General features: G+C 41.9%; 1 protein-coding gene across 1 annotated transcript; it reads right to left on the reverse strand.

Moving 5' to 3' along the window:
* Positions 1-1,913: 1,913 nt before the first annotated feature.
* Positions 1,914-10,001, reverse strand: TMEM222 (transmembrane protein 222). Its single transcript, XM_032227297.1, has 6 exons — positions 9,825-10,001; positions 7,804-7,888; positions 6,956-6,987; positions 3,915-4,011; positions 3,471-3,601; positions 1,914-3,156 (listed from the first exon to the last, which is right to left on the reverse strand). The coding sequence occupies exons 1-6, from the start codon at positions 9,965-9,967 to the stop codon at positions 3,069-3,071; spliced, it is 576 nt and encodes a 191-aa protein (XP_032083188.1). The 5' UTR covers positions 9,968-10,001; the 3' UTR covers positions 1,914-3,068.
* Positions 10,002-10,017: the final 16 nt, after the last annotated feature.

A 10,017-nucleotide genomic window follows, 5' to 3' on the forward strand; every position in this document is an offset into this window, starting at 1 on the left:
TCAGAAAAGCACTTTGTTTTGATTGAAAAGATGAGCTTAGATCAAGCGCTATGATAGAAAGACAGTTGGCTTTAAGTTCCAGGTTTGGGAAAAGCTTAGGCTTCCTGGAGCTTTTTTTTTTTTTTTTGGCAAGTCATTATGAGAGTGGAGGAGACAATAAAAAGAGGAAAAAAAGTTGAGTAATGTGTGCGTTATTAATTCAGTCTATTATTTCCATAAGAACTAGAATCCCTACTGGGACGTAAGCGAAATAGCCCAGGAAATAGCTTGATGGAACACCGCACGGTGTCACTTTGATGTCAGACCTTTGATCTCTAATCAGCCCTAGAGCTTATGGATCAGTTTTCTACAGCTGCCATTATTCATGCTTGAAATGGCTGAATGCAAGCAAGACCCCCAAGACCTGTTAAGCCACAGGTGCCTCTCTTGTACGCAGCACGCATCTTTGGCACCGCAGGAGGAACAAAAGGACGAAGGCTAGAAAGGGAACAACGAGGGTGAAAATGAAAGGAAAGCACGGAGGTTTTTTGTTTCGTTTTAGGTCACCTTCGGTTAAAAAGAAGAGGGTGCCCCCTTTTTTCCCCACACAAAAGGCAAGGAAGGCCATAAGCCCAAATTAAGTTAAAATTCATCTGAGCAGCTACAGTATATCACAGAAGCAAGTACACCCCCCCCACATTTTGTAAATATTTACGTCTATCTTTTCATGTGACAACACTGAAGAAAGGACACTTGGCTACAATGTAAAGTGAGTATACAACTTGTATAACACTAATGAGTCATGTGACACCAGGGAGGGAAAACGGCTATTTGTGCCTCATTTGAACACGATCTCTTAGGGATGTACTCACTTTTGTTGCCAGCAGTTTAGACATTAATGGCTGTGTGTTGCGTTATTTTGAGGAGGACAGCACATTTACATTGTTATACAAGCTGTATACTCACTACTTTATATTGTAGCCAAGTGTCATTTCTTCAGTGCTGTCACATGAAAAGATATCCTTAAGATATGTAAAATTAGATATTGTGAGGTTTTTTTCCCCAAATTTCCCTGTCAATATTACCATGTTTACATATCATAACAGGAGCCAGAATTATGTATGCACAAAAATGGAAGAATAATTTTGCTCCATCAGAGGAAGAGGTGATAAGGAAAGTCCTAGACTGTGCAGAGATGGAGAGCCTCACAAAAGAGGCCAAAGATAAAGGAGAAACAGATTATTATAAGGTATGGAGTGAATGCTATAAATGGTTAGAAGACAGGCATAAAGCTTAAGGAAAGATTAAATGAAGACGAAACAGGAGTTAGAAAACAGTAATAAATATGTATAAATGGAAACGACACACAATGAATGACTGTAACTCAAGAAATAGATTTGTATGTATAAAAACACTGCAATTACATGTATAGATAATGGCATATTGGAGTAGAGAGGGAATGCACATATAATGGATGTATACCAATATGGAAATGTTGTATAGAATAGGTTGTTTCTTTTTTCTTTTAAAAAACTGTATAATAAAAACTATTTTTAAAAAAAGAAAAGATATCCTTAAATAAGGAAGGACTAGGGAGACATGACAGCAATGTTCCAATATCTCAAGTGCTGTCACAAAGAAGAGGGAGTCAAGCTATTCTCCGAACCACCTGAGGGTAGAACAAGAAGCAATGGGTGGAAACTAATCAAGGAAGCAACTTAGAGCCAAGGATAAATTTCCTGACACTTAAGAACAATTAATCAGTGGAACAGCTTGCCTCCAGAAGTTGTGAATGCTCCAACACTGGAGGTTTTTAAGATGTTGGGATAGCCATTTGTCTGAAGTGGTGTAGGGTTTCCTGCCTAAGCAGGGGTTGGACTAGAAGACCTCCAAGGTCCCTTCCAACTCTGTTATTCTATTCTATTCTATTTACAAAATGTGGAGGGGTTTATTCACTTCTGTGATATACTGTATTGCTCTTTTGATACCTGGCCACAGCAGGGAAAAAAGCTGAGCCCTAAAGGAATGATTCATGTTTCCTAACAGCAGACATGACGCTGGTATGGCTTCTAGGATCCACCCCTCGCTATGGGTGATGAAGCATTTTAATGGCTGCGGGTTACGTTTCCAGTGACTTCCAAGGCACAGTATAATGTATGAAGAACCCCGGTAAAGCAAAGGCTTTGGAAATAATTCTATTATATAATTCTATAATAAGGGAATGAGGAAGTCTTACCAGAATTCTCCAGAACAGCTCCTCAAAGAGAGCAGCTTACATTCTTCAGCGGGTCTGTGACAAGGGGCAGTTTTAAGCTGACAAGAAGGTAACGAAGATCCCTTGAGATCAACTGCCTTTCGAATGCTGGTTCCTATGAGACTAGACTTAAGACACATACAAAGAGACAGACTCTCTGCGCAGTGGGCAAGAGGAAAACTAGATCCACCCTTAGTTAAACACCCGCCTGCACCAGAAGAAACTTAAAATTAACCTCCCCTCACACAAAGCTCTGCATAGACCGTTCTTGCATTTTGAGGCCACCATTAATCACTGGAAATCCCATCATTCAGTGCAAGCAAATATTACCCCATCCCAGGGTGGTGACCGCAGAAGGGCCACCTTCCATTTAGCGCCCACGGATCACCCTCTGGGACAGGTCAGAGAAAGTTGCCCCCTCCTTAGACACCTCATCCAAGGTTAATGACACCCTCCTCCCTTCATTCTCCTTTCGACCCAAACCCAATTTGGGATTTCCACGTGGGAACCTTTTGGTCAAAAAAGGAGTTTTGGTGAGAAGCACAATTGAAGAGTCTCCCTCCTTTCCCAATCCCAAAATGTTCCAAGTCAAGTAGGTGGAAAGAAACCATCCTCATCCAAACAAAGAATCCCAGGGGATAACAGCAGAGTTGTTATTACGAAATACAAATGGAGTTCTTTTTTTTTTCTTTTTTTGTGGGGAGGGCTTCCACACCATGCAGCTCTCCATCTCTTCCTTGGGCTGAAAAGCCAGGGATTCCAACACTTGACTTCAAAGGGGACAAGGGGAGGATGGGTTGGGTGGGCGGACAGACGGACACACCAATGTCATCCATCACCGCAAGTGAAGAGTCAAGATGACTATCAGGATAATCCCCAAAAGGAGGAAGAAGGGAAGCCAAGTCTTCACAAAGCCTCCTATGCTGTAAAAAGAAAGAAGAGCAATTTCAGAAACAAAAATGGGGAGGGGAGCCCACAACCCACTGAAGTGCAGCCACGGAGGATCAGAGAGAGAAGGAGGGTTGATGAGAATAAGCAAAACAGAGGAAAGGAAATGGACATATCAAGCCAGGTGTCCAACCTGTGACGCCGTGAGTTTGACACCCCCGATTTAAAGCATCTAGGTACAAGGGAGGTAAAATTATCTACATATTACATAAAGGAGAATCAAGCGCTTGATCAGAATGCTCTCTCTCTTTTACTCCGAGTCACAAAAGCCACGGAGTTTTCTACTCACCTGACATACTTCCCATAAAGCAAGGAGAGAAAACAAAGTTTGATCATATTCCAGGATGTACTGTTGTCGTATCGCATGAGATTTAAGGCTAGAGCTACATGAGAATGGCAATTGTCACAACAGAGGTTATGCTACAAGAGAGAGGGAAAAAAATGTACAATTGAAGATATTTCTACTTCAAATATCTTCTCTAGACATAATCAGTACTGAGATGGCAATAGCCCTTAGACTTTCACGGTGCTGTACAGCCCTCTCTAAGGGGTTTACAGAGTCAGCCTATTGCCCCCCAACAATCTGGGTCCTCATTTTACCCACCTCGGAAGGACGGAAAGCTGAGACAACCTTGAGCCTGGTGAGACCCAAACTGCTGGCAGCTGGTGATCAGCAGAAGTAGAGATAGAGAAGAAATCCTCAAGCTTAAACTGAAAGCTGCACCTTACTCACCATTCGGTGCTTATATTCCTCAGAGGCATCGTGTACTGCTGTATCCCAAGCATTGGGACCACAGGAATAGACTTTGTTGGGATCCAGCTTCCAGTATCTGACAAAAGGGAGGAGGGAAAATCAAAATGGAAGTTGAAGTCCACAGGTCTTAAAAGTTGCCAAGGTTGGACACCCCTGCTTTGGTAACAAGTTGTTCCACTGACAGTTAGAACAATTAATCAGTGGAACAACTTGCCTCCAGAAGTTGTGGATGCCCCAACACTGGAAGTCTTTAAGAAGATGTTGGATAGCCATTTGTCTGAAACAGCATAGGGTTCCCTGCCTAGACAGGGGGTTGGACTAGAAGACCTCCAAGGTCTCTTCCAACTCTGCTATTGCATTGTATAAAATTATTTCCCCACTTTCATCAAATGGAACACCTCACCTTGTGAAAAATTATTAAAGCAGCGGTGTCCAACCTTGGCAACTTTTAAGACCTGAAGACTTCAACTCCCAGAATTCCTCAGCCGGCTGAGGAATTCTGGGAGTTGAAGTCCACAGGTCTTAAAAGTTGTCAAGGTTGGACACCCCTGTACTAAAGTATTAAAATAATACAATTCCAAATACAGATAGTCCTCAGCTTACAACCACTTGCTTAGTGACCATTCAAAGTTACAACAGCACTGAAAAAAGGGAGTTTTCAGAGTTACGACTGATGCAGCATCCCCATGGTCATGGGATCGAAGTTTGGACACTTGGCAACTGCCATGTACGGATGACAACTGCCGTGTCCAAGTCACGTGATCACCTTCTCCTGACAAGCCAAGTCAATGGGGAAGTCGGATTCACTTAGCCACCATGTTACTCATTGAACAGCTGCAGCGATTCACTTAATGACTATGGCAAGAAAGGTCATAAAATGGAGCAAAATTCATTTAGCAACATAAATTTTGAGCTCAATTGTGGTTGTAGTTCTTAGTTCATTGCATACTTTCATGGCTGTTGAAGGTATCATTAAGGATCTAATTGAACATCTGCTGAAATATTACTGTGTATGTATTTCTAGTCCTTAAGAGCAGCAAATGAAGCTTGAAGCTGCATGGTTCAAGGCTCATGAAATCTCAGAAGGTGGGTGCAGAGTTTTCACTGAATTAAGGATAACTTGAGTAATTACCTTAATCAAAATCCATCAACAGGAGACCTACTGTATTTTTCGGAGTATAAGACGCACTGGAGTATAAGACACACCAAGATTTTGAAGAGGCAAATTAAAAAAAAAAGTTTTTGCACTCTGCAGACCTCCCAAAAATGGCCCCTTTTTTGTGAAAACGGACCTGTTTTTTGTCAAAAAAAATGGCATGCATAGCCTTTAGCCAGCTTATAGAGTGCTCCTGGGGGCTTGAGGGGGGAAAAAATGAGCAAAAAGCGGCCCATTTTTCACTCATTTCTGCCCTTCCCAGCCCCCAGGAGCACTCTGGAAGCCTCCTAAACACTATGCACGGCCATTTTGGTGAAGGGGGCAGGGTTTCGGGAGGCAAAATATGCTGTATTCGGTGTATAAGACGCACCCAGATTTTCAGCCTCTTTTTTGAGGGAAAAAGTTGTGTCTTATACTCCGAAAAATACGGTAGGTAAAATAGTATTTCCCTTGTCCCTTGCTGTTCTTTGTGCCTATAATTGTATTATCACCCATCTTGCACTACATTCACACACGCCCCCGCCAAAGCCTACCAGTATATAGCTCTACGCAGTATATGTATTTTTTGTTTTGCTGCATTATCTTCGCTGTATCATATATTACTTTTTCCCCCTTTACTTTGTTTCCCCGAAAATAAAACAGAGTCTTATTTTCTATTGACCCCCGAAATAAGCGCTTGGCCTTATTTTCGGGGGTCTTATTATTTTTGAGGTGCAGGAGGCCCCTTAACCTTGGCCTGTGGACCAGAAGTTCTCTGTTTCTGACATACTCTTGCCAGCCCTAGCGGCGTTCGGCCTGCCTCTCTTTTTGTGGCCGCCACTAAGAGAAGGGGGCATAGTAGCTAGGGGGCAAGGCCGTTCCACGTGGATGGCAGGTGTATGCAGAGTGCGTGGAGCATGTTTCCCCCTTATTTCCCCAGGAAATGATGGGGACCGACTGCACATGCATTTAAATATTTTAGGGGAGGGCTTATTTTAATGCATGCGCTCAAAAGCCCTATTGGGCTTATTATCTGGGGAGGTCTTATTTTCAGGAAAACAGGGTAGCAATACCCAAAGAGACTGAAAATGAAAAATAAAGCACTACAACATAAAAGACTCACATTTCTTAAGACAGCAACTGACAAAAACTTAAACTAGTAAATTACAATTTAGGAGGAGGTCAGGCATGCACTGAATAAACTAAACATGAAATGGTTGTATAAAGAAGAACCAACACTATGATATTTATATTGGTTGTCTCAAAAGAGTATCCTTCAACTGCTTTTACCATTTCAAATAACTGAGTGTGGTTGGTCATGGCGACCCCTTAAAAGATGTTTTTTAATCATTCCCTATTAGAACTATTAAGTTCCCTAGAAGCATGATCAAAGTCAAAATTTATTTCTGAGTATACATACACGGAATGTTAATCTTAGTTTTCCTTTCTTTTGTCCCAGTTTATGGAACTTTAAAATATGCATTGTTTTGGTGCCCCCCAAAAAGAGGTGCTAACACACAGAAATGGAACATATGATATAAAACACTGAAAAATATTTAATAAAAAAAGAGGTGTCAGGTGCAAGCAGAGAGGCAGGCAAGGCTAATATAAGAGAAAAACCAACATTTGGATGGACAGAAGAGATACTTGAGATCATGAATTAACTTCAGCTCACACATTAACAGTCGAAAGCTTGATTAGATCAAAAGTTCAGATGATAGTGATTACAAATTTAATGTTGTGTTGCCTTATTGTTGGCACGCTCCAACGGCCAATTGTAACCTGATGTTTTTGTCTTCTTAACTGGAATATGGCATCTATTGTTCTGTTTCAGCCACAAAAATACATTTGCAAATTAAAATGTGGAGGGGGAAATAACACTTACTTCACAGGCTTTCCAAAAGCCATGTTGTCTTCCTAAAGAGGATAGGGAACAAAAGGAAAAAGCACATTTCAGTTACCAAACCAGCAATACTTGTTAATAACATTATTTGTTCTGCTTATGTCCTCCAAAATTAGCTGCTGTATTGAGTTTACACTGACCGTGTATATCACATGTGATGTGACATCTGGAAAAATACGGCATCTTTCACTTAATCCTCCGGGAAAGATTGAAGGCAAATGAGGTCCAAGCAGAAGAAGAAGAAGATCATGGCTTCAAAATCTAAGGGACTGGTTTGGACAAAACTCAACAGCGCTTTTTCGTGCAACTGTTGATAAAAATAGGATCGCCAACATCCGATGACGAATATGGCACAAGAAGAAGTACATCACACTAAACTACTGTTTAACCATAGTTTACTGAATAAATTATCCTTGGTGGAATCATAAACCATAGTTTATCAACTGCAAGAGTTAAGCTTATATAACATGCAGTGCCAAAACTCAAACAAAATTTCCAAATCCAATTTGTCTTCATGCTGAGAAACAAGACACAATTAACTTCTCCCACTTTTTCTGGGTGAGGACTTAAGGCTCCTCCCTTTTGGGTGCCCTCCAAAACTATCAGGTGAGAATGTTGAAGAGTTGTACTCCCATACATCCAGAGATACTAAGCTGAAAATGGCTGAGTTTAAATCTTTGTTATTTATCATCCAGAACAGTGTTTCTCAACCTCGGCAGCTTGAAGACCTGTGAAGTGCCAGCTAGGGAATTCTGAGAGTTGGAAGGCCACAACTCTTAAAGTTGCCAAGGTTGGAGAACTCTATTGTAGAGGAATAAACTTCTACTTACAGAGACATAGTAAGGCCCTGCAAAATCCCGGATGACTCCTGAAGAAGTGCAAATGCCCATGTGGCCAATGATCGGGAAGAGCCATCTGTAGAAAGAAGGAAAGCACCAAAAGAGTCATTTCTTTCCTCACATTGAAGAAACACTGTTCTCAGGAATCTGTAGAACTGGTCGTGCACAGTCACACTGGATAGAACCAAAAACAGACAAAAATATAAAAGAAGTTAAATATGTTTGCTCTTAACCAAGAATGTACCCTTCTACTCTGTTTCCCCCCAAATAATTATCCCCGGATAATAAGCCCAATCGGGCTTTTGAGCACATGCGCTAAAATCAGCCCTCCCCCAAAACAAGCCCTCCCCAAAAATATTGCAATACAGCAGCAGCCATGAGGTGACCACGCTCGCCACCTCATGCACCTCAAAAATAATAAGACCTCCCCGAAAATAAGGCCAAGTGTTTATTTCAGGGGTCAAAAGAAAATAAGACCCTGTCTTATTTTGGGGGAAACATGATATCTGCAAAACTATATCTCAACTTCCTTGCAAAACCTGCTCCCATGTATATAGAGCCTGTATAAATATATAAAAACACAGATAAGAATATTCCTAGGATACAATTAAATGTGTGCCCCAATTCCTGCTGCCTTAGATGCAGTGTCAGAGACTAATATTCATATCTCATTTTTACAGCAACAGCAGCAGCAATGCCAAGTTTAATTTTGATCAAAATCGTGGCTCTGAGAGAGGGAGCCCTCAAGACTTTGTACAATTTTCCAAATCTGAATTGAATTCCTCGGTCAATTAGCCCCAAGTATGTATAGAGTGTGTGTGTGTGTGTGTGTGCGCGCGCACGCGCACACACACACATACGAGAAGAATTGGATGGAAGAAAACAAAATCAGGTCTATGCTGGAGCTCGCCACCACCATGCTAAAGTCCAAGTACCTGAGCAGATAGAAATGGTCATGACACCCAAGACATTTACAGGCAGATCCTCGACTTACGATCACAATTGAGCCCAAAATTTCTGTTCCTGAGTGAAACAATTTGTTAAGTGAGTTTTATGATCTTTTTTGCCACAGTTGTTAAGATAGTCATACGCTTGTTAAGTGAACCTGGCTTCTCCATTAATTTTGCTTATCAGAAGGTCGCCAAAGGTGACCCCAGGACACTGCCATGGCCATCAAGACGAATCAGTTGCCTAGTGTTTTTGAATTTTGATCACGTGACCATGGGGATGCCACAATGGTGGTAAGTGTGAAAAGCAGTCATAAGTCACTTTTTTCAGTGCTGTTGTAACTCCTAACAGTCCCTAAACAAAGTGTTGTAAGTCGAGGACTGTACCTGTAAATAAGCTAAAGAGGAATAGGGCAAGAAAATCTTGATAATGATGTTACCCAGCCTGGTTATGAAACGTTCAATAATTAATATATAAAGAATTATATTCCATTTTCTATTCCATTCTATTCTTCTACTCTATTCTAATTCATATTCTATTCTTCTATTCTATATTCTATTCTATATTCTTCTATTCTATATTCTCTATTCTATTCTTCTATTTTATTCTATATTCTTTTATATTCTATTCCTCTATATTCTATTCTATATTCTTCTATTCTCTATTCTATTCTTCTATTCTATTCTCTATTCTTCTATTCTACATTCTATTTTTCTATTCTATTCTATTCTAAATTTGAAACAAACTGGGAGAGCAAACCACACTGCAGAAATGCTGACGCTACAACCGAAGCACCAACAACCCAAAGAGCATGGGCTTGCACAACCACACAATCAATAAACAAACAACCACCACCACCATTAGAGATTCCCCCACCTCCACCCCACAACCTTGTTTACGAAGCGGTTGGGTGGGCGCAAGAAAGACCGCGCCGGGGTCTCCTGCAAAAGCAGCAGGAACGGTGGACTCCCCGACCCATCGTCCCCAACCCTGGCTCTCCCCCCCCCCCGGGGACACCCCCCCTCCAGCTCTACGCTGCCCCCCAACCCCGGCACCCGACTCACGTGAGGACGGGGATAGGCGTCCAGACGACGCAGTAGGGGAAGCGGCTGCGTTCCGGATCCAGCGCCGCCCCAAGGGACCCGCCGACCGCGACAGCGCCGTGGAACTGCTTCATCTTCCCCTCCGCGGCCTTCTCTTCCTCCATCACCGGGAGGGGGGAGGAGGAGTTGGCCCTGAATGACATCACTTCCTGGA

Source organism: Thamnophis elegans, chromosome 12 (genome assembly GCF_009769535.1).
Source record: "Thamnophis elegans isolate rThaEle1 chromosome 12, rThaEle1.pri, whole genome shotgun sequence".
In the NCBI taxonomy this organism is placed as follows: Eukaryota; Metazoa; Chordata; class Lepidosauria; order Squamata; family Colubridae; genus Thamnophis; species Thamnophis elegans.

Coding starts and splice junctions, on each gene's coding strand:
- TMEM222 (XM_032227297.1), bottom strand. CDS start 9,967: ATGGAGGAAGAGAAGGCCGCGGAGGGGAAGATGAAGCAGTTCCACGGC. Junction 7,889..9,824: donor ACGCCTATCCCCGTCCTCAC/GTGAGTCGGGTG, acceptor TTCTTTCTACAG/ATGGCTCTTCCCGATCATTG. Junction 6,988..7,803: donor CAGGGCCTTACTATGTCTCT/GTAAGTAGAAGT, acceptor TATCCTCTTTAG/GAAGACAACATGGCTTTTGG.